The following is a 27,926-nucleotide window of genomic DNA, read 5'->3' on the forward strand; positions in this document are numbered from 1 at the left end:
TGGTGAAGGAAAGAGATCACATGCAGCAGCCAGCACATGGCAGGTGGTGCTGTGCAGTATCTTGCATAGTAGTAGTGACATGCAATGTCTGACATGTGTCCCATTAGTGCAATATTGTGTCAGGCTTCCTGTTGAGAGTTGCACTGAACTAAACTGACCAGGCAGTGTCTCCATGAAACAGGACAGCATATGGTTCTTAAAAAATAAAATTCAACAAGCTTAGTTTTGCCTGTGGAGTTTAAGAATAATAGACATAGAAGATTGCTCCCAGACTTGTGTCCCTATAGATAACACTGCTGACAGACTAGAGGGGCAGAATGGCAGAGGGCTGCTTCTGGTAGCGAGACATTGCCACTAATGCAGTTGGCAAGGCATGCAAGCTGGATGTGTGAGTTTTGACTTCATCACGAGACTGCCCTGCAGTTTTCAGCTGGGAATAAGAGTGGACACATGTGGATAAGGGCCTAAGAGTCTGTGTCCATCAAAGGTCTGCAGGGCTTTAATTACTTGCTTTCCGAAAGTCACAAGAGTTACCTCCCCAGCAGCCCTCTTCCTGGGGAGCAGCCCTGTGAATGGGCTTCTGTTCCCTGAGCTGTACCCGATATGTGGGATCTACTCAGTTCTCCTCTATACATCTTAAGTACCCTGGACATGGAACAGGCAGAGAGAAGTCTCACCTCTCCTCAGTGCTCTCCTGTGCAATGCTTATCTAGGCTGTGAGAATTGACATTGGGCCAGGAAGGCAGTCGCTGTGAACAGTGTGAGAGGTGATATGTCCAGTGAGGCTAGCTCACTGCCGTCTGTGGGAGAGGTGGTAAGAGGGAGGTGCTTAATAACTGAAGCCTGTCGTTCCCTGTAGTTGACTTTCTCTTTCTGGTGTCAGCTCTGAGCCAGTAAAGAACAGTGATAATCCCTCTCTCAGACTAGAGGCATGTGTAAGATGCTTGTGTGCTTATGATTAGGTGCCTGGGTATTTCCCTGTCACCTGCAGAACACTAGTGCACAGGGCAGCTATTTCAGGGAGAGCCCTGTCTACCAGCAGACAGCCCCATGACTATTTCTAGCCTTGCTTGTGTCCTTGTCTAGTGAGTATTTAGTGAGATGCAGAGTCAGCTGGTCTCTCCCTAGGCCAGCTTATGATACTGTTATGTACCTATCCAGCCTTTGGGGTTCAAGAGCAGGGACGCGCTTCTCTGAATTTGGCAAATACCTTGTCTTGCCTACCTGCCCTTCCAGGCTTCATAGATGCTGCTTTTAGGTTTTATATTCATTGTGACCTTCAGAAACAAGTGACAGAGAACTTGGGTCTGGGACATGAAGCTTTTGCAAATGGACGTAATAACTCAAAACCAGGTTATTTTCTAAAGCAAATGAATGTTGCCTCCTGTGAGCCTTAAGCATGTGAGGCTTCTGTTCACATTAGAATATATTTCCCTTTTTTTTGACATAAAAGTTACTTCTACAGCCACGTGAAAATCATTTCATCTCCTCCTCTGTTCAAAATATTGAGAAATGTGAGCTTTTTCTCAGAGACTGGCAGACCTTCAGATGAGGAGGCAAGGTGGGACACTGCGTGACCGTCATGCTGGTCGGGGAAGGTGCCATTGTAGGCTGTGTTAGCAGGAGCAGTGTCTTGGTCACAAGGTCTGGTGCTTCTGGTTAGGATGGCGTGGGATGTGCATAGCTGGCTTTCTGTGTATAGGTGACCTTTCTCATTGCTGTGGCCATATATCTGACAGAAGCAGTATAAAGGAGGGAGGACTTATTTGGGCTCATTATCTGAGGGGACACAGTTTATTGTGGCACAGAAGGCATGACAACTGGAGGAAGCTCCCTGCTCATGGATAGGAAACAGCTCAGAAGGAAGAGAAGCCTTAAGGGTAGCCCACATTGATGAGACTTCATGAGTGCAGCTTCACAGACACATCTAAGGGATAAACTTTCACACAAACTTCCTGTTCCTCCGGCTCTTAGAGTCTTTCCACCCAGTCTTCAGCTCTGATCCCTGAGCTTTAGGGTCGGAATCGTGTTGTGCTCACTTGTTCTCTGCATCTTCATCAGCTGCAGTGTCTTCATCTGTTAGGAGATGCTTTCTGACGAGAGGGTATAGATACTGTAGATACTGCTGTAGGGATATAGAAACTATAGATATAGATAGGCAAGGATAGACATAGATAAGACCTGTGCTTACCTATGGCTGTAAAAACAAATATTTAGAATGTAGTTTATGATATAGTGCTGTGGTTCTCAACCTGTGGGTCTCGACCCCGGGGGTGTCCAATGACCTTTTCACAGGAATCACCTAAGACCATCAGAAATCACAGAGACTCTTCAGATGTAAAGAAAAATGAAACCATAGGCTTTGTAAGTAAATGGGTGGATCAAGATCATATTGAGTGTGATATAACCCAGATAACAAAGGGAACTTCAGTTTTATATCCTTGTCCAAGAGTGGACTGACAAGGCCTGTCTGACACTGGAGCCAGTGCCTCAAAGGGGTCAAGGTTCCTGGGGAGCCAACTCTTCCCCTGAGCTGTGGTTATCACTCCTAAGGCATCTGCATCTGAGGTACCTGTGTTCTCTTTACCAATATTGTCTGATTTAGTTCTTTACTGATCTTGGCCATTTCTCCCCGAAAACAGTATTCAAGCTGTTGTACTTCTTTTTAAACTTGCCGCAGCTTATGCAAGAACCCCTGATCTTAACTATTGTTTTGTCTTCTTTACTTTACACCCCTGGTCCCCCCCCCCCCCACTCAACCCTTTACCTCAAGCCTCTTACTCCTGCCATTTCAGTTATTGAGGACTAGTTTAATAGTATCAGACTGTTCCATGCAAGCTCCCACGAGAGTGAAGCAGCCAATAGTCTACCCAGATCTGATACCTATGAGCTAAAACAGCATCTAGTATGTCAAGATAACTCTAAGAGTGCAGTAGCAGCATGCATACTTTGGGGATAACCAACAGCTCTCTAGTTGTTCATAAGCTCCACTCAACAAAAGGGAAATCATGCCTAGTACTAAAAACCCAGCCAGCTATGCAGGGCTAGTGAAGTCATGGATCTCAGAGAAAAACCCACAACAGCCATTTCATGAAACCAGTGGTGGTTCTTAACCTTCCTAATGTGTGGACTTTAATACATTTCCTCATGTTGTGTCCTCCCCCCCCAATAAAATTATTTCTATTGCTGCTTCATAAGTACCTTTGCTACTGTTGTGAATCATAATGTAAATATCTGAATAGTATTCCATCTGTATGTGTATGCATTCCTCAGTCGAAAGGCATTTGGGTAGCTTCCACTTTCTAGGTGTGGTGAGGAGAGTGGCAATGAACGTGGCTGAAGAGTCATTTGTAGGGCAGGTTGTTGAGTCTTTGGCCATGTGCTGAGGAGGTATACCTGGGGTTAGGCTAACATAGATTCCTTCTGAGGGCTCTCCACACTGGTTTCTAGAGTGGCTGGGCCAGTTTGTAATCACACCTATAGTGGGTCAGGAGATCCTTTTCCTCCTCATCTTCTCTAGCATTTGTTGTCGATGTTTTGTTGATCTTTAGATTTTGACTGGGTAATATGGAATCTATAAGTTGCTTTGATTTGCAGTTCCCTAATAGCTAGAGACGATGAGCATATTTTTAAAGATATTTCTTAGCATTTTTTTCATGTTTAAGAACTCTGTTTAGATCCCCAACTCCCCGTACCTCTGGTTTCTTTCTTCTTATTTTAAACTTCTGAGTTCTTTATGTATTCTGGATATTAACCCTCTGTCAGATGTCTATTTGACAAAGAGTCTCTCCCATTCTGTCTTCCTCTTCCTTTTCTTATCTTTAGCATCGTCTTAACTGATTGTTGTGCTTTTTAGTTTTATGAAGTCCCACTTGCCATTCATTGGCCTCAGTCCCTAAATAGAGTCCTATTCACAAATGCCTTTCCTACCTCTGTGTCCTGTCGGGCACTGCCTGCGTTGTCTTTTAACAGTCTCAGTGTTTTAGGTCTTTGATCTATTGGGAGAATGTTTTGTTTTGTTTTGCAATCAAGAAATATACTACAAATCTGAACAGAGGGATCTCAAAAGGAGTAAAAATGTCTAAGAAAAATCTCAAAAAATGTTCAGTTCCTAGCAATTAGGGAATTACAAACCAAAACAACTTTAGATTTTATCTTACTCCAATCAAAATGGCAAGGATCAACAAAACAGCCTACAACAAATACTGAAGACAAATACTGAGACAGTTGCCTTTTGTTACCATAACCATTCTTTTTGATACTTGGGTTCCTTTATCTGCCTCCCTCCTTCACCCTTATTTCTTCCTACACCACTAACCCCCCAACACTTGGTAGGAGAGAAAGAAGGATAAGAGGGGGGAGGGGGTGTCAATATCATTGGGCAGTGTTGGTCTTAGTCATCAGGATATCTAATTTCTTTTCTCCTTGCTTATGGCCACTTAACAAACTGCAGCTGCTCTGGGCTCCGGCATTGTTGTACCCTCTCAAAAGTCCCCAGGATTTCAAACACAAGCTATCCTTAGCAGGCAGAATCACGCCCTCGCCAAAGCACAAGACAAATCATAGCTGCTGTGGACATGAAGTAACCGCACCCCACACCTAGGATTAAGATAAAAACATATTCACAAAACATTTCTATGCTAAAGAATCCAAAATTCTCACCACAGTGAGACCCATGGTTAGGTCGTTGGATTGCAACAGCAGGGACACTGGCTTTATTTGTCTCAGACAGGGAAATACCTCTGTCACAGGTGGGTGGCCCACCTAGAACCTGGAGTATGGGTACAGTTCTCAGCTCTGCTCTACTGACCGCTGCAAGGTGCTGCCTTTGCCTCACCAAAGACAAGGCATTCACATGTGAAATCGACTTCCCCCTGTACCTTCTCCAACTGCCCATCTTCCTGGGCCAGCTGTTCGTGTCTTAGCTACTAGGGAGCTGTGTAGTGTGAGCATTGGAGTCATCTCGTGAGGCTGGAATGCCAACATTCTGATTTAATTCTTGGTGAGATTTGTTTGTTTTGTTTGTGACTTATATGGCTGCCTTCTTGCTCTCCTCACATGTTGGACAGAGACAGGGGCTGCAAATACTACTCTCTCTTCTTACAGGGCTTAGATCCCATCAAGAGAGTCTACCTCATGATCTGTAACCTTAATTGTGTCTATCCTACTAGGTCACAGCTTTGATACATAACTTTGGGGAGACTGAGACAACAGAAGTGTCTCTGACAGATGTTATTAGATGCCAGTGTTAATAAACATTAAAGGCTTTGGGCCAGAAGAGAGCTTGCGGAAGTGTGAGGGGTGTGTGTAAAAGCTGTGGGCTATAGCCTTGGGGGTTCCCATTGATCACATTAATATTTGGCCTTTATTTTTCTTTAGTGTCGTGTGGGAACCGATGGGGGATGGGAAGAAGGTCATTTCCCTGGCCGACAGCCACATACTTCTGTGGGACCTCCAGCCCAGCTCAAGCCAAGCTGTGGTGAGTAAGAAGGAAGAAGCTCTCATTGGGTGGTTTTGGAATGGCACCTTTCAGATGAATTCAGAATACACTTCCTAATCCTCACATTTGGAATTTCAAAATTAATTATCACGTAGTGAATGATGCAGGCACTGGGGTATCAAGCCGAAAACTGAGTGCTAGGCCTTGTGGGTCTAAGTTGAAAGCATTGTGAGTAATACTGAGGCTCACTGAGGATGGCTTCAGTTCAAATGTTCTCTTAAAAGAAAATTGAACTCTGAGGAGGGACATTTATGCAAGCTTAATTCCACATGGCTGGCTATCTTTTCAATGTATGTACATGATTTTTAAAAATAAATTCTATCACTTCCTTGGGAGTCAGTTTTCAGATACTCATTTCGAGTATTTCGTAGAGTTAAGTACTGTGTGTGTTTTTCATGTTTGGTTCCTTAAATCTTTCTGTTTTAAATACATGTTCACAGGCATTCATAATTTCATTGTATGTGTTGTCAAAGTATCAGTTGGAGAAAGAAGGAAACTCTGGAACATTGCAGTGAAACCTTATAATGCCATGTCCCCAGGGGCTCATGGTCACCTTCACAGCATCAGAGCGTAGGTTCCTCAGGTGGCCATGTCTTGTTTATTTGTTCCATGACACTTACTGAGCCCTCTGCTCTCTTGGTGCCTTCCACTATTTACAATGTCCCTAGGTTAAAGACAGAATGTGGGTGATGCTGCATTGTGCTTGATATGAGGCAGAGCCTAGACTTCTTAGAATAGTGAGTGACTTTTTGATGCTTAGAAACTCTGACCACGCTGTCTAAAGGTTGAGTTGGCCTTGTTTTCCTAGAGCACTGTTAGTATTTAAGGGAAACAATTCATTTTAAAAAGACAAATGACCACATTCTATGTGATAAGCCCAAATCCGCAGGAGTGTTTATGGTAAAGGTCAGACAGGAGAGGGAGTGGCTCTAGGCTGGGTTGAGGACACACTGGAAGCCCCTCCCCTCAGGAGATATGGTGGGAGGCCGGCTGAAGTCACCAGTGCTCCAATTCCTTCTTCAGCTGTGTGTTAGCTGTCACAACTTTCAGGAAAAAGAAAGGATACTCCTCCCCTGGCAGGCTTTGCTGTGACCCTGGGAAAGACCTAGCACAGCCTCCTCAAGCACTAGCAGAGGGTGTTCCCAGCAGAGGCCCAAAGGGCCACACTCTGGAGTTGAGGAGGCTCCACTTGCCCTTTGCTGTCCTGCACTGTGGTCAGAAGGTAAACACATCTTCACACCCCAAGTCATTGCTAAGGCATTTCATGTCGGAGTGATTAATCTGTAACTTATTTTCTGCAGAGACCAATTTAGTTTTCTCTCCCCCTTTTTTATCTGCTGTCAGCAGTTCTGTCAATACCCCTTTGTGACCCAGTGCTGTGGTATTTAATACAGAAACCTTCCCATCGATTGCAACCTCCTCATACTGGCTTCTCTTCTTCTATTGTTTGAGGATATTGCCTTCTGTGGTAAATTTAATCTTATGCTCACTGCATCATTACCTTCTGCAATTAAATTGGAGATCCTTTGCCATTTATAATCATTAGCTGAACCCTGGGGAGGCCTGGAGTGTGAGGGTCTGTGGGGTGTGTGGACCCCGATGAAGGGATGGGCTGCCTCCCTGCTCCCATCTGCTCGCTCAGCTCCACATCCTGCTGCCTTCAGCTCCGTGGGCATCAGTGGTTCTGTCATGTGGAAAGCACAGAGCCTGTGCCACCTCCGCTCGTGTCCACACAGGACTTCCTCAGGGTGATAGCTCTTACACACGGTTGTGCTTGTGAAGGAGCGAAACATGTTTTAGACACAGTACTGCCTGAAGTTCGTGATCAGTGTTCACAGGAATCATTTCTTTGACTTTTAGGTTCCCTTTCCCCAGAACCGGATGTAGTTTGGAAATATTCTCCTGCCATGCCACCTACCTGTCTTTTCATCTTTTTAGTATCATATGTTTGACATTCTTTTTGATTTATTTTTTTAATGTTTTTATTTATCCACTAAGAATTTTATACATATTTTAATCATATTTATTCCCTCCCCCAATCCCAGATCCTTCCCTACCTCCCTACCCACCCAACTAATTTTAATTGGCATACATATTAGCATTTATTGTGTTTTTGAAAAACATTATGTTTTTATTTCTCTTCCTAACACCCTGCTATCCCACCACCCTGTACCTTCGCCCACAAGAGATTTTCATTAAAAAAAAAAAAAAAAGGCTTTACATGGTACAGGCCTGTAATCTAGCTAATCAGGATGCTTAGGCAGGAGAATTGCAATTTTAAGGCTTTCTTGATTAGAGAGTGTGTATAAGGTCAGAAAGGACAACTTAGTGAGACCCTGTTTCAAAATTAAAAGTTAAAAGGGCAGAGCTCTAACTGTGGTAGAGCACTGCTAGCAGCCCCTGAACTTGATCTCCAGAACACCAGAGACCCGAGAGGTGATATCCCAGCTCTCTCAGCAGCAACCCAGACAACACTTCCTGGTGTTGGCCATGCATGTTGCATTGCATCCCCAAATTCCACAGGCTTGCCCTTGAGTTGGACCCTGTGGTCCAGACAGATGCACAGTTATGGTGCTCCTACAGCGGCCTCCACTGTCCTCAAGGCCCAGTGTTCAGCTTGTTTTCTCTGTTCTTTTCTTGTTCTTCTGGTAAGCCCCTATCTTCTTGTCTTGTCACTATTTGCTCAGCTTTGTTTTTTCCAGAACATCACAGAATTGAGACCTGACATGTGTTCAGCTCTGCTTCTCTCACTTTGCCAATGCACGTAAGGTTCTGTGTCTTTTTATATCCCCTTGCTACTTGTACCCAGTACTGTTTCTCTTGGTGTGTAAGCCTGAGAACCCGAGGAACCGTGGATCCTGAAGGCTTTCTCATCCTGGTCTTCCTAGATGCCTATGTTTCTATGTTCTACCTTGAGGCTTGTGAGTCATTTGAGGCTATATTTATCTAAGGTCTTACATCCTGGACTCTACCTAGAGGCTAGTGGGGCCTCATACCTGCCAGGTGAGTATGAGAGTTCCTGTTTCCATTTTGAGCTTTCCTACTGAGGTGTTTTGAGTGGTTACTATCTAGAAGTTTTCTGACTAACTTACATGCACACTTTATAGGGGTATACAGACTTCCATAAGGCATTTCTGGGTCTTCTCTACTGACTTTTTACTGCTGTGGCTTCTCTGGTTTTACATCTGGGCCAAGTAAGGCTTAAAGAAATCCTGGGAATAACCTAAGCCCCCTCTGGCCAGCCTCTTGCTTTCTTCCTCCTCACATTGCCTTATATGTCTTACAGCAGCTACAGTTTTGCTTTGCAGAGCAGAAAGAGCAGAGGAAAGAGGGCCTACTGTACCTTCTATTAGTAGATTCCTCCTTTGGTGTCTTCCCTTCCTACCTTATGTTTGGAGACCTGGATGATATGAGAATTCTGCTGTCTCTAATCCAAGAAAAACCTTAACATCCACACCCATGTGGATGAATGCTTTACTTAGCCAGTTCCAGGGAGAATGGGAGGAAGAAAGCAAGTGGGCAGGATGAGTAGTAGTGACTGGCTGTACAGTGAAAATGACAGGCATTGTTCTCCATGCATTTCTTGTGACCTAGGGCTAAGGTTGGACTGTAAGAGCCAGCTATGTGCCAGCCATAGGCTGGCTGTTGTCAGAAGTGGTTCCTGGCAGCTTTGCAGCGAGCAGTCATCCATGTTGGAGTACATTTAAACTGAGACACAGGCCTCATGGCTATGTGTTTGTTGACCCCCTGACTTGCAGATGAGAGCAAAAGACTTAAAGAGGTCAAGGAACCTTCTGCAGGGGATTTGATATGAGTGACAGGTGCAGGATTGGCTGCTTATTCCAGCAATGGGGATTCCCAAGGTCCTCACCTGCCCAGGCCCTGTCTCTACCCTTCGGAAAGGGGATCTCAGCGAATGGCTTGGGACTTCAGTTTGAGTGGCTGCAGTGGTCAGTGACACTGGGCCTAGGTAGGGTGAATTTGACTTGTGGAAAAAAACGATTTGGAACAGCTTGCTAAAAACAAGATTGTTGGTGAAGCTTGTAAAGCTTTTGGTGGAAATGTGAAAAACAAACAGAAACCTGATTTTCTTAGGAGTCTCGCAGTCCAGTGTGTTGTGAGCCTTGGTGGATCATGAAAGTAAGTCTCAGCCTTAGAGCCTGGACTTGACATGCAGACCAGTGTGCTTATACTTAGGGCTAAACCTGTAACTTGAGTACTGTCTGCTGTGAAGAAACACCATGACCAAGGCAACTCTTGTAAGGACAACATTTAATTGGGGCTGGCTTACAGGTTCAGAGGTTCAGCCCAGTGTCGTCAAGGCAGGAACATGGCAGCATCCAGGCAGGCATGGTGCAGGAGGAGCTGAGAGTTCTATATCTTCATCTGAAGGCTGCTAGGAGAAGACTGGCTTCCAGGCAGCTAGGATGAGGATATTAAAGCCCACACCCACAGTGACACACCTACTCCAACAAGGCCACACCTTCTAATAGTGCAGCTCCCTGGGCCAAGGATATTCAAACCACCACAAGTACTAGGAGCCCAAGGCAGGAGCATCAAGTGTTCATGGTCTGCTTGATGCTACAGAGTAAAGTCAGAGCTGAGCTTGAGCTTTATATGTGAAACTATCTTCTTCTTCTTTTTTTTTTTTTTTTTCTTTTTTCTTTTTTTCGGAGCTAGGGACCGAACCCAGGGCCTTCTGCTTGCTAGGCAAGCGCTCTACCACTGAGCTAAATCCCCAACCCGAAACTATCTTCTTTTAAAAGCAAACTATCTCTAAGGTGTAGAGTTTCATAGTTTACTAAGTACATATTCTACCGTGACTGAGTAGATAGTATTCTGTGTCCTTAGATTTTGTAAACATTTCAGATAATTCACTGATCCTCAGCACCGGACTCATATGTCCAACAGCTGCGTGCTGCTCTCCCATCTGTAGGGGCATCTTCCTGGCAACAAGTGGATCCACATCTTTAGGACTAAGCTTGTTTATAGAAAGGAGCTGCTAACAGCGGAGTTGTGGTGCAATCCCAATTCTGAATGCCCCCCTCTCCACATGCAGGGTCATCTCATAGGTGACCCTCTGCAGAACCTATGGCTACAGACAATGCCATGGGATGGGTCAGGACTGAGGTAAAAGGGTGCAAGCAAGGGAATGCCTGTCAACAGGGTGGCATTGTAGACTTTAGGTTGAAGGCCTGTTTATTACTGTTCTGTAACAGGATGAGCCTGGGCAGGTTTCCTTAGACAGGCTCGACTGTCTAAGCATCTTCATGTGCATTAGGAGTTAGAGAGCATGGAATGTAATAGCAGAGTTGTATAAGGACAGACTCTCTAAGTGTGGCATGGCTAGCACTTACACATACCTGACAGATAGGCGAGTGGGTGGGTGGTAGGTGGTAGGCCTCTGAGTGAGAGGCTAGATAGATAGGTACCTGCATGGATAGGTGCACTGGTAGATGAGTGAGTACATCAATGCATGGGTGCATAAATGGATGCATGTATGGTATGCTATAGTACTTGATATCCAGACTAGATTATTGATAATGGCCACCAAAGATCCTAGTGCAGAGAGGCAAGAGCTAGAGAACAAAGAAACCGAGACACCAAAAAGCAGGTTGTGTTTATGCTCTAATTTCTCAAAGTCAACAAGTGATGATCAAGCATGAAAGACTTAGGTATGTCCAAGCTCAGCTCCTTGAGACCCAAGAAGAAGGAGCTCAAGTTCAAGGTCATCTTGGGCTACCTAGAGAGTCCCCATCTCAAAAAACAAAATGAAATGAAGTCACTCGCTGGACACAGTGCAACTTAGTTGTTCCTGCCTTGTTGTTCCTCACAAAAGGTCTTTACTCCTGGCCAAGGAATTGACTCTAACTAGGGTGGTCTCTTCAGAGGTCACTGAGTCTAATGGTATCACAGAAACAAGTTTTGCATTCTGGTTTGCACATGTGACTTTCCAGGGCCAAGATGCTCTTCTAACAAGGTGAAGAGCAAGCTGAGGTCTGCGAGCTGTGTCTGGTATAACCTGAGTACACGGCTCTGATACACAGTTCTGCTACCTGATGCTGTCACCTGTACTTACCTGTATATTCTATGCAGGAAGACTCCCTTTCCTAGGAGGCCCCTCCAGAACCTCAAGCCATCCAATGGAGTACAATTCAGAGCAGACCATCCCAGGGACATGTGCCCTTGATGGTAGTACATAGATGACACACTGGCTTCTGTGTCCTCTGATGTGCAACATCACAAGCTGTGGTTCCCACACAAACATGTCAGGATCCCATCTGTTACCTTGTCTCCAGGTCTTTGGTTGCATTAGCTTTTCTGTTGCTGTGTCACGGTTCCTGTTAAATGATGTAGAAGGAAGAAAGACGTATTTTGCTCAGTTTCAGACCACCATTATTATAGTGGTAGAGCAGAGCAGTCCACACCCTGGTGGGAGTAGAGAACAGAGTGGAGCATTACTTCATGATAGCCAGAAAGCACAGCAGAACAAAGACAGAACTCAGACAAGGTACAACCTTAAGCAGCACATCCCAGTGACTTACTTCCTCCAGCTAGGCCTGCCTCCTAAGATTTCCAGATCTTCCCAATATAGTACCACCAGTTGGGAGCCAACCATTAACCATGAGACTGAGAGGGCGTTTCATATTTAAAGCATAACATTCTTCTTCTGACCCCCAAAAGTTATGGCCATCTTATAATGCAAAATAACTTAAACCCATTTATAATAGTGTTTCATCTTAATATTTCAAACATTGTTCAAAAGCCCATGTTAACTCAAGGCCATTCTTAGCTGTGTGCCCTATACAACTCAAAAAGAAATTGCTTACTCCAATAGACAATGGCACCAAGTAACCATCTCTATTTCAAAAGGGAGGAACAGGAAGACAGTAATGAAAGATTGGACCAGAGCAAAACTGGAACTCAACAGGACAAATGTTAAAACCCCTAGTTTCACACAGCCGTGTGATGTGAAGGCCAGAGGACTTGGGCGGCAGTATGCCGATGGCCTGACCGATTGCAGAGCACGGGCATCTTTCCTGGGCTGGCTCTGTCAGTGCTCACTGCTTTCCCTTGTAGATGTTCTGTGTTCTTTTTACCCCAGCACACGGAGATCTCTACTACAGCTTTGGTTTCAGCCTCACAGTCCGTGCTACTCTGTCAGGGGCCTTGCTGTTGGGGACACTGCCCTTCCACACATTGCCTGGCCTCCCAGTCTTTCCTCTCAAATCTTGGTGGAAGCTTCCATGACTCTGCAGCTCTCATTTTCTTCATCCCGGTAAAATTTGTATCATGTGGATGATGCCAAGGTGTTGTGCCAGCTTGAGTGGCAGCCAGGTCTTCTTGGACTGGTAGCAGCCTCTGAATGCCTGGGTGGCTGAACACAGCAGAAGGAATCCTACAAGAACAATGTTTTGGGGGCTGCTTCTATAAGAAAGGCAGCCTGGGGTGCTTTGTCTCAAGGGAAAGTCTTTCTATAGTTCTCTCATCCCTCTGAGCCCATGGAATCTGTCCAGTTTCTGAGTTGCCCTCAAGTGGACTTCCTTTTGTTCCATTGAAAAGGGAGGTCTTTCTAGTAACTTTAGTCTCTTTAGCAGCTATGTCAGTTTGCCCCCGTTTTTCAGTATGCTTTTTTTCTAGCCAAAGTACATAATTTTAAGGTCTTTTTGCTGTTTTAACTTCTGATTCTCACCGTAAGCCTGGCTACCACGGCCAACAGTAGCCCTGCCACAGCCTTGCGGGTTCTTCCTGCAGGTTAGTCTACCGTCTTTAAACCTAGGCTGCTATGAACTTCAGTCCCACTCTCTGTACACAGACTGTACCTTTGCTCTGACCCGATTCCCAGGGCATCCCAGAGCCTTGAAATGATCCATGTTTTGTGTATTGCATCATGGCAAGCTGAAGAAAAAAGTTTAGTGCAGCCACCATGCACTAGACAGTTGCAATGGTTTTTTTCTTTGATCCCTGTACATCCTGTCCTATAAAGACTGTCTCCACTGTGCATCTGGATTACTGTGCCACTTCTCCCAAGACTTAGTGACCTGCCTAGGCTAATCCTCAGAAGCTGGCAGAGCTGGACCACTCTTGGAGTAGAGTTCCTAGTCTGAGATGACTGAGTGGGGTAAATGAGCGGGGGCTACTGTGTGTCAGTACTTTCAGATGGTTTTACAAGATGACAGGCTATATTTGGCTCCAAGTGCAAAGTGGGGCTTAAGAGATAAGTGAATTGGACAGTGATGCATGAATAAAGAAGACAAAGCAGTTCCAAGGTTGATTGGTTCAGTTTCTCAACAGCATGAAGGTCTCCTGCTCCAGATCCTTCTCTGCCATATCCACCAATCACTGATTTGTCATGATGCTGGCAAGACAGCTGCAATAGTTCCAGCCATCATATCAAGATCCCTACAGTACCAGCAAAGAGAAAGCTGATTCCTCTGTGCAGGAGTCAAGCACATTCCTATGTCATACCTCACTAGTCACTGGCTTCAAGCAACTCAGGCTCAAGGCTGGGAAAGGGCTTAGGGTAGAATGGCCAGAGTTGTCACACAAGCTGTGCTTGCCTTGCCCTTCACACGGCCTTCACGGGTTGCTTGTTGGTACCTACATTGTGAGCTCCCCAGTCTTGCCTCTTCTTGAAGGAAGTGGGGTTGGGGTGCTTGACTGTCTTTGCAGGGCTGCCTTGAATGCCGTGCTTGCTCCTGACTGCTTTCTGGCTTAGCAGTAGTGAAAGAGCAGCTTTTTGTCTTCACTACTTCAAGGCTTTTCTGAAATGTACCCGTGTAAGGCTCAAGAAAGACACAGGTCACCATACTTTTTGTTCGTTGGACGGTGTTTCCTTTTGCTTGTGTCCTGGTGTTAGAGACAATTCATCTGAAAGTGTTTGCTAGATGCCTTTAATCATCCGTTTTGAACCAGAAGGCCCTGAACATTTCTGAGCGCTGAAGACATGACAATGTTTGTCATCCCTGTGGAGTTCTTGCTGAGCTGCCTTCTATGCAGGGAAACAGGTTGATGGCCCACCTTGTGGCATATGCTGCTGCTGCTGCTGCCCACAGTGGGTTGTTTCTAAGGTTTACCTTCTTCTTCCTTGCCTCAGGAGTTCGTACACTAGCCTGATCAGGGGTCAGGTCCTGGTTTCTCCTCAACTGACCGCTGGGTCATAAGTGAGTTCCTCACACCATCTGAGATCTAGTCTTCCCATTTGTGGAGTAAGGGGAGGCCCTATGGAGTCTCTAAACTTGAGATTCTTGCTTCTTCTGTCTCACCTTGACCTCTGAACTTCCTGGTACTCAGCTTAGGACCTCTGCTGCTGTCTTACAGTTGGTCAGGTCACTACCTGTCTCACACAGCCCAAACTTATATGTGTGGGCTTTATGTACCACTTAAGACCTGGGTGTGGTCCAACGGAACCTCCATATGAACTGTGTCAGGACCTGTGGGCTAGTGACTGACAGGAGGCTTACCTGCTTCCAAGCTCAGCAGCATGGCTTTTGGAGGATGCAGCTCCTGCTGGCTGAGCCTCTCCAGGATGTCTCTCAGAGTGTGATTGGTCCCTGAGGTGGGGCTGGCTAGGGCTCATTGCCCAGGAGAGTGGGTCGCTGAGGCTGCTTCTGACTGTTTATGGCCTAGCATTTTGTCTCTAGCCCCTACAGAGGCAGTTCCCATAGCTCAGTTTCCTGGCCGCCTTGAGGATGTTCTATTCCTTTTCTTGCCTCTGCCTCTTTTTGAATGCCTCACTCCTTTTTGTGGCTGCTCCTCAGTAAACACTCTCTCCTGCGGCTGGGGAAGGAGAGGAAACGTAACCATCATTGCTAACTGGGCCCCGCCACACATTTGCTAGGTTACTTCATTGCCCAAATGGTTTGAATTCTTAAGACAGCCATGGCTTCCTCATCTGTGCCTTGAGACTTTTGGTGATATAGTCAAGGAAACGAACTAGTGCTAGCTCTGTGTGCCTGGCCTGGCTCTGCCGCCCTGAGCCTTCACATCCAGTCAGATTCTGAGTGTGAGCACAACAGTAAGCACTTGCTGTTCGGCTGGGCGATTAATTGGTACTTGGTTGATGACGTATTAACTAATAGCTTATTGTTTCAGAAATGTCCACAGATGTGAAGTTCAGCAGGGTAAGTAGGCTGTGCTTAACCCTACTGGCTAGCCTTTGCCACAGGGCCTCATGGAGTGGGGTGGACATTGTAAGGTTGTGTTGTCTGAGGTTAAGGGAGGGTCATTCCTCCTGGCATTGTGCCAGGCATCCTCCCATACAGCTTTACCAGTGAGCTTGCTCTGTCCCTTCTTGAATCCGTAATCTTTTAAAGACATGAGCCAGAGCTGGAGAGATGGCTCAGTGGTTTAGAGCACTAGCTTCCAGAGGATCCATGTTTGAGTCCCAGCACCAAAACGATGGTTTACTACCGTCTGTAACTCCATTCCCAGGGAATTCAATGCCCTCTTCTGGATTCTGGGGCACCAGGCATATATATGGTACATAGGCATCCATGTAGGCAAACACTCTTACACATAAAGTAAAAACAAATCTTCAAAAACCTGATATGATCTCTGCTCTCACTTTTCTGAAGATAGCTCATGAATGTGTTTAATGGGAAATTGATGAGAACCACTGTTGAGTAGGCAAAATGAAACATCCCTGCTTATTGAGCTTATGTGTTTTAGTATATTCTCTGTCACCAGCGAGTTGTCACTAACCAGAACACTAGGTTTTCAGGAGACTAGACTGAGCAGCTCTGTGTGAACCTTGAGAAGACACTGTGGGGAAACTTTTCATTCACACGTGTATTTGAAGATGAAGACATCAATCCCAAGTTGCCAGCAGTTAATGCCCCAGACTAGCCATTGTGCATCCTTACTTACTATGGTAATACCCAAATAGGGGTTAGTATTTGTAATTGTCTAGTGAAAATTTCTTTTGGATCTTGATGTAGCATCGATGCTATGACTCCTCTTTAGTAACTGCATTCCACCAAGGTGGCTGGCGCTTATCACCTCCCTGTGTCTCAGAGCTCAGGTGCCATGCTGCGCTTCTTGCTGCCATTTTCTCCTGTGCAGCATCATAGCAACTTCTTCCTCAGACCTCAGCATGCTCTTCACTTGTTCTACAATGTCCCCTTGTAACTCAGTCAAGGTCTGAGCCTTCTCTTTATGTGCTTTTTTGTTTTTGATTGCGATAGGGATATAACTAGGCTCTGTTGTCTACTAGGCAAGCAGTGTCTGCCACTGAACCACAAGCCCAGCCCCCTTCAGGCCCTTGTGTTCAATATTTCATAGTAGCCCACTCACCTACCCCTGTGCGAACTGAAAAGAAATGCACTTTGGTAGCAGAATTGAGGTCCCTATTCTGCAAAAATAAGGACAAGCAAGGGACCATGAACCCAATACAATGAGGGTAGAGGACACCAGTCTCATTAGTAGAACAGCACTTTTTTTTGCCTACCCCCACCATTCACCCACCTGGCCCCATTTGGCTGCCCCTGATTGGCTATCCCTTACCCTTCTGTTGAAGTTGCATGGTTAGTTCTGAACGTTGGCTTATACCTTGCCAGTATGGCCTGTCAGGTCTGTGGGCATCATTCCTTCTGCCTTGGGCTTTGAAAAGACTGAGCTGGGTAAGAGAAAGGACAAAAATGGATGAGGTCTTGGGGTCCCTACTACTCATCTGCCCTGACCTCTGGCCACCACCCTGACTGTGATGATCTTGAGATATCCCAGGCTTCATGGGCTTTTTGTCTTGTCCCATTCTTTTCCTGAGTTGCCATGTGAGCTGCCTGTGGTGGGGATTGTAAGCTTTGGCCTGCAGAATGGCCTGTACCTCCAGCTTTTCATCCTCTTCCTGACTTCTCATCAAGACCCTGACTCTTCACCATACCCATCACTCGTGTGCTGCTACATGTTTCTGTGTGAGCAGACTGCTGCTCTGTGACCTATCTCATGAGAACTTAGTGGCTCGCCATGCTTACCTACCTCACTGCCACATTCTTACCAGGTGCAAGGGGGCTGTTGAGCCACACCACACATTTCACATGTCTGTGTTCTTTCCATTGTGGCTGCAATGGCCCCTCCCACCCCCACCTTCAGTATCTAAACTGTCCCCAGGCCTCTGATGCTCCTAATCCCTTCCTAAAGTCCCCAAGACCTAGGGATTCTCTTCTCTTTTCCCTCATGTTGTCCTCTTGTTTGGGTATTTTTCTGGTACCTGCGTAACTGCCTCAGTGACCCCACGAAACAGGGTAAATGCCTTTTGTACAGGAGCAGAAGTGGCTCTCAGCTCTTTGTGAGGAGTTTGAAAGATCAGGCCTGTGACAGTAAGGCCTGTGGGTCTTCAGATTTGAGCTCCTTATCTAAACAGCATGCTGATGAATCAGAAGCATGAGGCTTGCAGAGTGTGTGGTGTGTGTGTGTGTGTGGTGTGTGTGTGTGTGTGTGTGTGTGTGTGTGTGTGTGTGTGTGTGTGTGCGCGCGCATGTGATTTTTCTGGGATAGAGAATTAGCACTATTCAGAGAAGGGAGTGAAGTCCTCTGGGGCAATAGCCGCTTGTGAGCTGTGCTCTGACTAAGTACTGCTTGTGCTTTTCTTGGCTCATAGTCTTCCTGAAGGAAAGATGAATGCTTTCCCCTTAATGCCTGGGGAAGAGGGATGGATAGGAGGTGCATCTTCATAGCCACTTTTGAGACACTGTTTGGCCACCTGTGGCCATTTCATGAACTCTTCCCTGTCAGAACGTCCTGTGTCCCACCTGCCTGTGACCTTTTCTCACATGTGCTTTGCGGGTGATGGCTTCCAGAATAGCTGGTCTCAAGAGCTGAGCACCAGAGTTGTCAAATGCCCCACTAGATAGCCCTCATCTCTGTGTACCTGTCATCTTGTGCCCAGCCAGGACTGTTGCAGGGTCTCTGTCCAGCCAGCTTTTTCAAACTAATGTAGAGATCTTAAAACTCCAGCCTCAATATACTTCTGTGTTGATTGGCCTCACTGGTGAGAGAAAGGCCCAAGCTTCAGGTGAGGGTGACTTCTCATTCCCTCCCCAGAAGCCCTGGTGTCGCTTCCATCCCGTGCTCTCATAGCTTTGCTTCCTAGCGCTGTGATCAGACCTGTGTTTTTCTCACGGTTGGAGGGCACATGAACACCTGGTCCTGCCACAGGACATTGTACCAGCAATCCCAGAAGACATTTTAACCTGACTATTCCCAGGTGCTTAGGCCATACAGTCTCTCAGGGGACTCTGAAGAGCACAGTTTGAAGGTTTAAATGAATTCATTGAGAGTGGGTTTGGGATGTTGGAGAAGTGTAAGAGATGGTGCTTAAGTGACTTGTGTGAGGAGAGCTCCAAACGGAACATGGAAAGACCTGTGGGCCTTTGCCAAAAGATCTCAGGCAGGGGAAAGTAGAGTGGGCTTCTCTCCCAGGCTCAGAGCTAAGGCCTGCTTTTTCTCAGCCCCAGAAGACAGCTTTATGGGCTCCCCAGCCTGTAGAGATTGAGTGAACCCTTGTGAGGATCCTGTGTTCCTCGGTATTATATTGGGAACGACATTTGATTAAAGAACATGTGTCATTTTGGAAGGAGCTGGCCATGGAGACTTGCTTTTTCTCTTTCTTTGGGAAAGCCAGATGTTTGAGTTATTCTATATTGTTCTCTTCAAGTTTGAGCTGATTGTCTCTAATCACACACTTGAAGCAAGCCCTCCACAATAGGGGCTATTAATGTGCCTTCTATTTTTTGCTGTGCATGGTTTTATTTTATTTTATGGTTCCAATAAGGTTCAAATGGTCTTGCCTTTTAAGGGGGGAAAACAAAGACTGAACCTTCAAATTGTTCTAATTATTTCCATAAAATCCTGAGAATCCTATAAAGAGTTCAGATCTTTCTTCTCTCCTTTGAACAATACCCATTGCACCCAGCTGGCCAGCTCAGCAGCACTGGAAGGAAGGGGACAGCTGAAGTTTACCTCGGGCCGGTGGAGCCCACACCACAACTGTACCCAGGTGGCCACAGCCAGTGATACTACCCTCCGAGGATGGGATACACGGAGCATGAGGTCAGTGATGGACCCACACTGTGGATCCCTGCTTCTCTCCCTTCCCCTCCTCATCCTCTGAAGGAATTGATTGAAAGCCAGAGGCACTGGGGACACATGGGTTGCTGTCTTCATCTTATTTCTGTGGGAATTATCTTCACCCCAAATTAAGCTGGTAGGTCCATTGCAGGGAGCTTTGTGATGTCCCTTAGTTTTTCCTGTGTCAGAGGCAGCATAGAAGGAAACCAAGTCCGGGGCTTTGTGGTGCCTCAAAGCCCCATGGCGACATAGATACTTCATCTCTGTGATTAGCACTGTAGGCTGGCATTTTCAGTCCCCAGTCTAAGCCTCCCTTGTGGAGTTGTCTGGCCATTTCTGTGCTTTCAAGAGCCATACCTATTGGGCAATCATATTTTGTCATTTAAGTAATTATACGCAACAACCAGCAGTTCTAATGGAACAAACAAGAGCGATTTTTCTGTTCCAGTTGTGATTTTGATAGGCAGAGGAGTGATGGCGGGATGTCTGTTGCCATGGCAACAGGAGCCTGCACAGGCTTCTTTAAGATGCAGTTTATCCCCTTAGCACACCATCATTTATCACTGAGCTGAAGAGACGGATGTCATGTAATAACGTGAGTTTCTTCCACGGTGGGGGAACACCTTTAATTTTAGTTCTGAGGCCCCTGTGAAAATCCAGGGCTGATAAATAACCGTCGGCACTCCTCCCCTGTGCATATCTGCACAAAGGAGTGATTTGGTTTCCTGATCAAGCTGGAGGCCGTAGACTCAAACCGTGATGGATATCCCACACAGCCCACTTCTCCTTGTCCTCTGGGCCTCTCTCCTTGCTGCCTTTTGAAGAATGAGAAGACGAGAAGCTCAAAGACTGGCTCACACGCCACAATACAAGATGCGCACAGCACTGGCTGGCAACTCCCCACAGTGACCTTGTTGTGCCCAGGGTGTCTCAGTGACAGCCAGAGGAAGTGTCTTTGCTTCTCTCATTGACGGGTGACTCCTTTGGCAACAGCCCTTTGTTCTTGTCTGGCCAGGCTACCCATATTGTTTCTTCTCGTACTGTTTCTTCCCGCACGTGTTAAAGTTGTGCTGCCGGAAGTGGGAGCAAGCCTCGGTTGGATCACAGTGCACCTGTGACTGCCCTTGACCCCAGAATGGTTCACATTTTTAATTTTACAGCTTTTCTTGTTTCATCCAAGAGTTCTTGCGATTTGGGGCATCTGATTTTGGGGAGCTAGAGATACTAGGATATTGAAAAAGTGCTATATATAGGAGCTAGCTGAAGATATAAAATGCCAGGCTGGTGAGACACTTCCATAGGTAAAAGCACTTGCCCTGTGATCCTGACAACCCAAGTTCACATCCCCAGGACCCACCCACGTAAAAGCCAGACATAAGCATCTGGAATCTCAGAATACCCTGCTGGTAGTGAGTGACAGGTGGAAGACAGAGGCTAGGGAATTTTCAGAGACTCAAGGGCAGATGACAGGTTACACAGTAGCCAAAAGGCCCTGTTCCAGAACTTCAAGTGGAAGGACAGGACAGGTACTTGAGGGTTGTCTGTGACCTCCATACATGTGTACCTGCATTCATGTACATGAATACACATGTGCCCACATCTCACACATGCACAGGTTAATTAATTAGAATGCCATCAGACTGGGGAAGGAAAGGGGTTGAGTTGATATTTGTTGCAGGACACATACAATTCTGCTATGTGGAAGGTAATAAAGACTTCTAGGCTGTGCCCCAAATGCCACTGAAGCTATAGCAAGTGAGGGAGCCAGTGATGGCACCGGAGGCTTAAGTCCCGCCGGGGATAGGGATGACAGAGCAGGATGATACCCACTCCAGCACTAACTGGGGCTACTGTCCACCTGTACTTGAACCTGACTCTGTTTTGGGTATGTGGCATCAGGAAGACCCTAATGACCAGAATTTTTGGATTTCACACCCTATGAGAGGCAGCCAGAGAAGCAGGAGTAGGTTTGGGGTGGGGGAGAAGAAAAGAAAGGGGAGAAGAGAGAAACAGATAGTGACTATGAATATATACAAGTGTATGTGCATGCATGTGTGTGAGCAGTACATATGTGTGTGAACAGTGTGCATATATGTTCAGGTGTGTGTGCACACGTGCGAGTGCGTGCATGTGTACTGAGCATGTGCACTCCATTTGGCTAATTTCAGACACCCCCTTCCCATACCTTCCTGCCTTGAGAACTATTGGGGATGGGGACAGACGTGGAATAAGCCCAGCAAAGCAAACCCATCGTCTTCATCTTTCTTAGAGGTTTTCTACTTCTCCCATTTGTCTGTTCTTTCTACACAAACCTCCTAATAGCAACAGCACGCTGCCCATTGCACATTGCACCCAGTCTTCTCCTCTCGTCTTTCTCATTCTGTACTGCAGAGCTCCAGGGTCCTCACACATCTGCTCCAGACTCTGCATGTCCGTCAATATTCCTCTGGCCTCCCCCTCTCAAGAGAACACATACATTTTAAAAATACTTTAAAAAAGCTATCACTTCCATTTACTTAGAGGAGGTGGGGATGGGGGTGTGGTAGGGCCTGTGCCCTGGTGAGCATGTGGAAAACAGGACAATTTGAAGGATTTTCCCTTTCACAGTCTCTGTCCCTGCCATCAAACTCAGATGATCAAGCTTGGTGGCAGATACCTTTACCCACTGTGCCATCTCACTGGCCCTCCAAATCATATTTGATATATACAAGCCATTGTCCACTTGTTCAGTTGGCCTAGGGAACCACACATATAATCCTGACATGCCAGCAGTGTTTCTACCATGAGTGCTTTCTGCAGGGGGAAAAATGTGCGTGAGCCCAGGAACCCAGGCTAGGATCTCCTCTGCTTGACTGCCAGCAAGGCATGGGCCAGCTTTTCCTTCAGCTGGGGGGCTTAGGCAGAACCTGGAAATGTGAGGTGGTTTCCATAGTCCATTCATTCTTTCCATGTGCCGTCCTCTCTCCAGCCAGATATACTGCATAGAGAACGCTCATGGGCAGCTGGTGCGTGACCTAGACTTCAACCCCAACAAGCAGTATTACCTCGCCAGCTGTGGAGATGACTGCAAGGTGAAGTTCTGGGACACACGGAATGTCACCGAGCCTGTGAAGACCCTGGAGGAGCATTCCCACTGGTACAGAAACTCATTTGCATGCTGCTTTAGGGAAGAGGGGATTATGTAATTTATTTTGCTAATTACTTTACCATTTGGAAAAGCACAAACCAGCTTAGTTTGTGCTGCTGTGAATCATTCAATCAGCCCAGTTTTATTCTTCCTAAAGAAACACTAATTCCAAATGTGAATGTTTGTGATTTATAAGTGTAGGAAAAGAAGAAAAACACCAGATTCGGCTCCTTTTTCAACCGCGCTGGTTCAAGTGTGGAAACGTGAATGTGCGCAGATGTTCACACAGCATTGTTTGCCACGCGTGGAACCTGGAAGCGACCCAAATGTCCATCAGTGGGGGATTGGTTAGGGAAATTTGGTGACATCCGTGCAGGGGAGATTATGCAGCTGCCAGAAGGAATGAGGCGTATCTGTATGTGTGGGGATGGAAGGACGCCCAAGACCATTCATCCTCTCCAAATATTGTCTGGATGTGTACCATATGCTGAGAGAGAAAAAGAATGAGATGCAGACTAGTATATATGGCATGAAATCATGTTTTTATTCCAACAAAGCCTATATGTGCACGTGCATATGTGTTTGTGTGTAGGAAATGTGTGTGTGTGTGTGTGCATGTGTAACGTGTGTAGGAAATGTGTGTGTGTGTGTGTGTGTGTGTGTGTGTGTGTGTGTGTGTGTGTAGAAAATCTGTGAATGGGTATGCATGTGTACTATGTGTATGTGTGTATAGGAAATGTGGGCTGTGTATGCATGTATAATGTGTCCGTGTGTCTGTATTTGTGTATATGTAGGAAATGTGAGTGTGTGTGCATGAATGCATGATGTGTGTATGTGAAGGAAGGTCTGACTGAGAGATCCACCATTCTGATGACTCCTCCCTAGGTGAGGAGACTCCTCCAGGGCTTTCCCTTTCTAGTTCTATGTCTGGGTTTGTGATTTTCTTACCAGAAGTGGTGCTGTGTCTGCAAAGCCCTAGGGTCCTCCCTGTGCAGAACTGGATGAATGGTTCTAATTTGCTGCAGCCCAAGCAGAAAGTTTAGCTGTGTGTACTGTCCTGAGCACAACTTTGTACGTAAGTTCTGCTCCACTCTCCAACGAGGTAGGCACTAGAGCCTTCTGTGCTCTCAGAAGCATCATGAGACCAGATTCGGCAGGGCCGCTGACCACTGTGAGGATGAATGGCCCCAGTGTCAGACCTGATACTTGGAGGATGCCCGGGCCTTGTCTTGGGTCCTTTGACAGTTCCTGGCTGAAAAGATGTGTGCAACTTTGTTAGATGTTTCCAGTTGTGGCTAATCTATGTGTGGTTCCAAGGAAGGTAGAGTGCTTAGTGACAAACCTTCTTTCTCCCTCTGCAGGTACAAGCTGACACTCAGTCTTCTGGTCTTGTTTGCTAGGTCCTAAAAAATATTTTGGATTTGCACTTGGTAGACGTTAGCTCCTTCCCGAAAGTCCCTGGCGTCAGCATATGTAGTGCTGATTCCATTGCCCCTAATGCAGTCCTGTCCAGTAAGGTCAGAGATACTCATATATATGTGTTCACTCAAAACGGTGCCATCTGCCCATGACCGTTGCAGGGTGTGGAGCGTGCGTTACAACCACTCTCACGACCAGCTGGTCCTCACTGGCAGCAGCGACAGCAGAGTTATCCTGTCCAACATGGTGTCTATCTCCTCAGAGCCCTTTGGCCACCTGGTGGACGATGATGACGTCAGTGACCCAGAGGAGCACCATACTGAGAAGTAAGGGACACTACTTCAAGGGACTCTCTGGGCAGGGGCACTATGATCACGGATGGCATTTGGGACAGGAGATTTCTGTGTGTGATAAGGATGATATCCCTTTCCTCTCTGTAATTTTAGAGCACAAATCTGAAGGTCATTAGCTGTGAGATGTGGAACAGTGCAGTTATAGGCATCCTTCTGCACAGTTTGTGCCTGTATCTGTATTCTCTATTGTCTTAGTGAAGGCCACATGAATGCCATCTGAAAGGCTTCTGTTGTTGCTAGACTGAGCACTGGCAACAATATGACTGAAGCTCCCTGGGCCTTGTCACTCCCTGTGAACCCATTCACAGTGTCCGCAGGATTCTCAGTGGATAATTCATTAGTGTTGCTTCTGTCCTTAGAGCCTGCAGCTTGTTAATAAGGTTCCCAGTCCTGTTCAGTGAGTCAGTCGGACACTGCTCAGAGAGTCCTGGTATGCACATCCCAGCCGCACCACTGTGGTCCAGGGTTTTCTAAAAGCCCTTTGTCATGCATGTTTCCATGTACCTGTTCCCATGGGTACTTGTATCCATGGCTGGGAGATGGCTATATCCCCTACTTGCCAGGGCTCCTGTTTCTTGGACACAGGACTCTGAGGTCCCTTTTAACTATGATTGCAGAGTTCTTGCCTGGACTCCCAGTGCAAGTCAGCATGGGTGCTCTCATTCTGTTGTGAGAGAAGCTGGCAGGGCCCATAGCTTACTTGGTGGAACCACACTGGAAGAAGATGCTCTTGTCCTCCATGGTGGTTTTTCCATGCTTCCCCCAAGGCACACTCCAGAAATTCATGCCCAGATTGCAGGGAATGGAAGCCCTGGAGCGAAACCCAACACGTTGGATAGCTAGAGAGCCCAGAGCATACTGCAGGCCTCTCTACTGGTCTGTGTGCACACACACTCCCTTGTTCTCTTGCATCTGGCTAGTTCCTCTGTGTGGCTGTGCTGCAGGGTCTGTCCCTCACTGTCACATTCCTGTTGGTGCACTGCTGAGCACAGGTGCAGAGCCTCCAGCTGTTCCTCCCCGGTGCCATGTAGATGGGGCTTCTGCCAAGGAGGCGTCTCTCACCTCCTCTCTGCCAGGGGAGGAACTGACTTGCTCCCTTAGTCTACAGAGTGATTAATGTGTGTGCTGCCCCCCATGTGGGAAGCATTAAGGAAGCAGGGGAGGGGGTTGTGGCTGGCAGACTGTCCTGATGACATCCTGCCACGTTGATGCCACTGAATTCAGGAAAATGGGATTCCCTGTGGAGATGCTTCCTGGTATTTTGTCACAGAGTATTTTTTGACCACTGGCAGGTCTACTTGCTGGGAAGTGGGGGTCTTGCTGTACCTTAGATCCCAGGTGAAATTCAAGGGTAAGTGGAAGCCATTAAGACCTCCAGCACCTAGTGGGAAAAGGAAGCATTTGTTCAGGCACTCAGGGCTCCCAGACTGCATTCAATGCTGGGAAGTCATTCTGTAAAATGGGGAGGGGAGAAAGTTCCGGAGCAGCTGTGCCTTCTGAGAAGTTGCCTGTGTGTGTGGAACAGGCTGGGGCTACATTTTCCAGACAGGAAGCCCTGGAGTTTCAGACCTCCTGATGCAGGCCAGGAGGCCTGCTCCTTAGGAATGGTACAGCCCTGGATTCTCTATGAGGACTACTTGGGCTCACATCTAAGGATGTAGGGAGAGGGTGTTGTCTCACCCAGTACCAGACCCAGGTAGGCTACATACCTGAACAAAACCTTCCTCTTAGAGCCTTGGGCAGCCTCAGCTGAGATCCTAGACAGAGCCTTTTGTAGCCAGACTCTGGCTACTCTGTGCAGCCAAGGACTAGCCTGGCTGCTTTCAGTGTCCTTTGGGCTCACATGCTAGCAGCTTTGCTGTTATTCTCTACTAGACATAGTGTCCTGGTCCCTTCACAGGGCCCCCATAATACACCCGACAGATGATCACTCCAGGGACCCACAGTTCCACAGATGGGAACAAGGCACTCATGATGTCTATAATCTACAGGTTGTACCCTGTCCCCACAGCTGTCATGAGGGATCTTGAGCTTCAGCTTGCTGGCCCACATAGGCTGCAGATGGTTCTTGCCCTGTTTTCTTCTGTGAACTGGTGTATCTTTTGTAGCTCACTCGTCTCTATCTCTTGGGCTGTAGGAGTAAGGAACCCCTTCAGGACAACGTTATTGCCACCTATGAGGAGCATGAGGACAGCGTGTATGCTGTGGATTGGGCCTCAGCTGACCCATGGCTGTTCGCTTCCCTGAGTTACGATGGGAGACTAGTTATCAACAGAGTCCCCAGGGCACTGAAGTACCACATACTGCTCTAGTGGCCCATGGCACTGCTGCTTGGTACTCGGCAAATTCTCAGAAATCTGCAGCTACGAGGTAATTCCCTTCACAGACATCCCTCCTTGGGAGAACCAGCGTTGCTTCTCCAGGAGCTCTAAGGACTGGAGCTACTGCCAGCAGCTCATCTGATGTTGTCAGCACACTGCTCAGCATGGGAGGGAGCCATACTGGACACAGCATTCCTGTGTGAATTGATGGTTGCCCAGTCTCTGGTCGGTTTCTGGTTTCTGTCTTAAGGGTGTTGGGAGTTTAACTTTTCCACAGTGTGTTTCCGCCTTCCTGTTGTCATGAGATTACAAACTGAAATAAAGTCAGTGGGATGTGCATAGCCTCGTCCTTTCAGGCTCCCTGCCCCACTGAGGAAATCAGTAGGCTCTTTGTATTTTCTATCGCACCTGGAAAAACTGAGTGCCGTGGGCACACCTGTCCACAGTGCCATCCCTCCCCTGTGGACAGGTGTGCCCTCCCCTGTGGGCAGGTGAGCCCTCCCCTGTGGACAGGTGTGCCCTCCCCCATAGTGCTGTCCCTCAGGCAAGGTTCCTGTGGACTATTGGCCCCAGGTGGATGAGGACCCAGCCCCGGGAGCCTGGGATGTTAGTGGTTCACTTTGTATCTTAGTTATGGTTACTATTGCTATGATGAAATACCATAGCCAAAAAACAGAGGAAAGGGTTTTTACTTGGCTTACACTTCCTCATTGTCCTTTGTCATTGAAGGAAGTCAGGACAGGAACGTGGAGGCAGGAGCTGATGCAGAGGCCTTGGAGGAGTGCTGCTTACTGACTTGTCCCGTTTGCTTTCTAATAGAACCCAGGCCCACCAGCCCAGGGTCACTAATTAAGAAAATGTCTTCTAGGCTTGCCCATAGCATGATCTTCTAGAGACGTTTCTTAATTGATGTTCCGTCTTCTCAGATGACTCTAGCTTGTGCCAAGACATAAAATTGCCCAGCACGTTTAGTAAAGTGGGACTCACTCTGCCTATGGGACATCCTGGCTTTTGTTTGTAGAACCAAACTGGCCGGCCTGCCTTTTGCTGGTCTCTGTCATGTCAGAAGTCAGGAATGGGTAGAGTCACCATGGGCAACCAGCAGCACATTCCACCAGCAGCTCCCCAGGGAGCCCTGG

The 27,926-nt window shown here is 47.0% G+C and overlaps 1 protein-coding gene across 2 annotated transcripts in view; it reads left to right on the forward strand.

Moving 5' to 3' along the window:
• Positions 1 to 27,168, forward strand: part of Eipr1 (EARP complex and GARP complex interacting protein 1) — a 113,627-nt gene extending 86,459 nt beyond the window's left edge. Inside the window, exons 5-9 of one of the 2 annotated variants that reach the window (NM_001012192.1) lie at positions 5,380 to 5,479; positions 19,413 to 19,549; positions 22,536 to 22,703; positions 24,275 to 24,439; positions 26,604 to 27,124. In NM_001012192.1, coding sequence (NP_001012192.1) covers positions 5,380 to 5,479; positions 19,413 to 19,549; positions 22,536 to 22,703; positions 24,275 to 24,439; positions 26,604 to 26,778 — 745 coding nt within the window. In that variant the 3' untranslated portion in view covers positions 26,779 to 27,124. Of the gene's footprint in view, positions 1 to 5,379; positions 5,480 to 19,412; positions 19,550 to 22,535; positions 22,704 to 24,274; positions 24,440 to 26,603 lie in introns of both variants that reach the window. The other variant, XM_063262074.1, reaches the window with a different exon arrangement.
• The last annotated feature ends 758 nt before the right edge of the window (positions 27,169 to 27,926 follow it).

This window comes from Rattus norvegicus, chromosome 6, assembly GCF_036323735.1.
Source record: "Rattus norvegicus strain BN/NHsdMcwi chromosome 6, GRCr8, whole genome shotgun sequence".
NCBI lineage: Eukaryota > Metazoa > Chordata > Mammalia > Rodentia > Muridae > Rattus > Rattus norvegicus.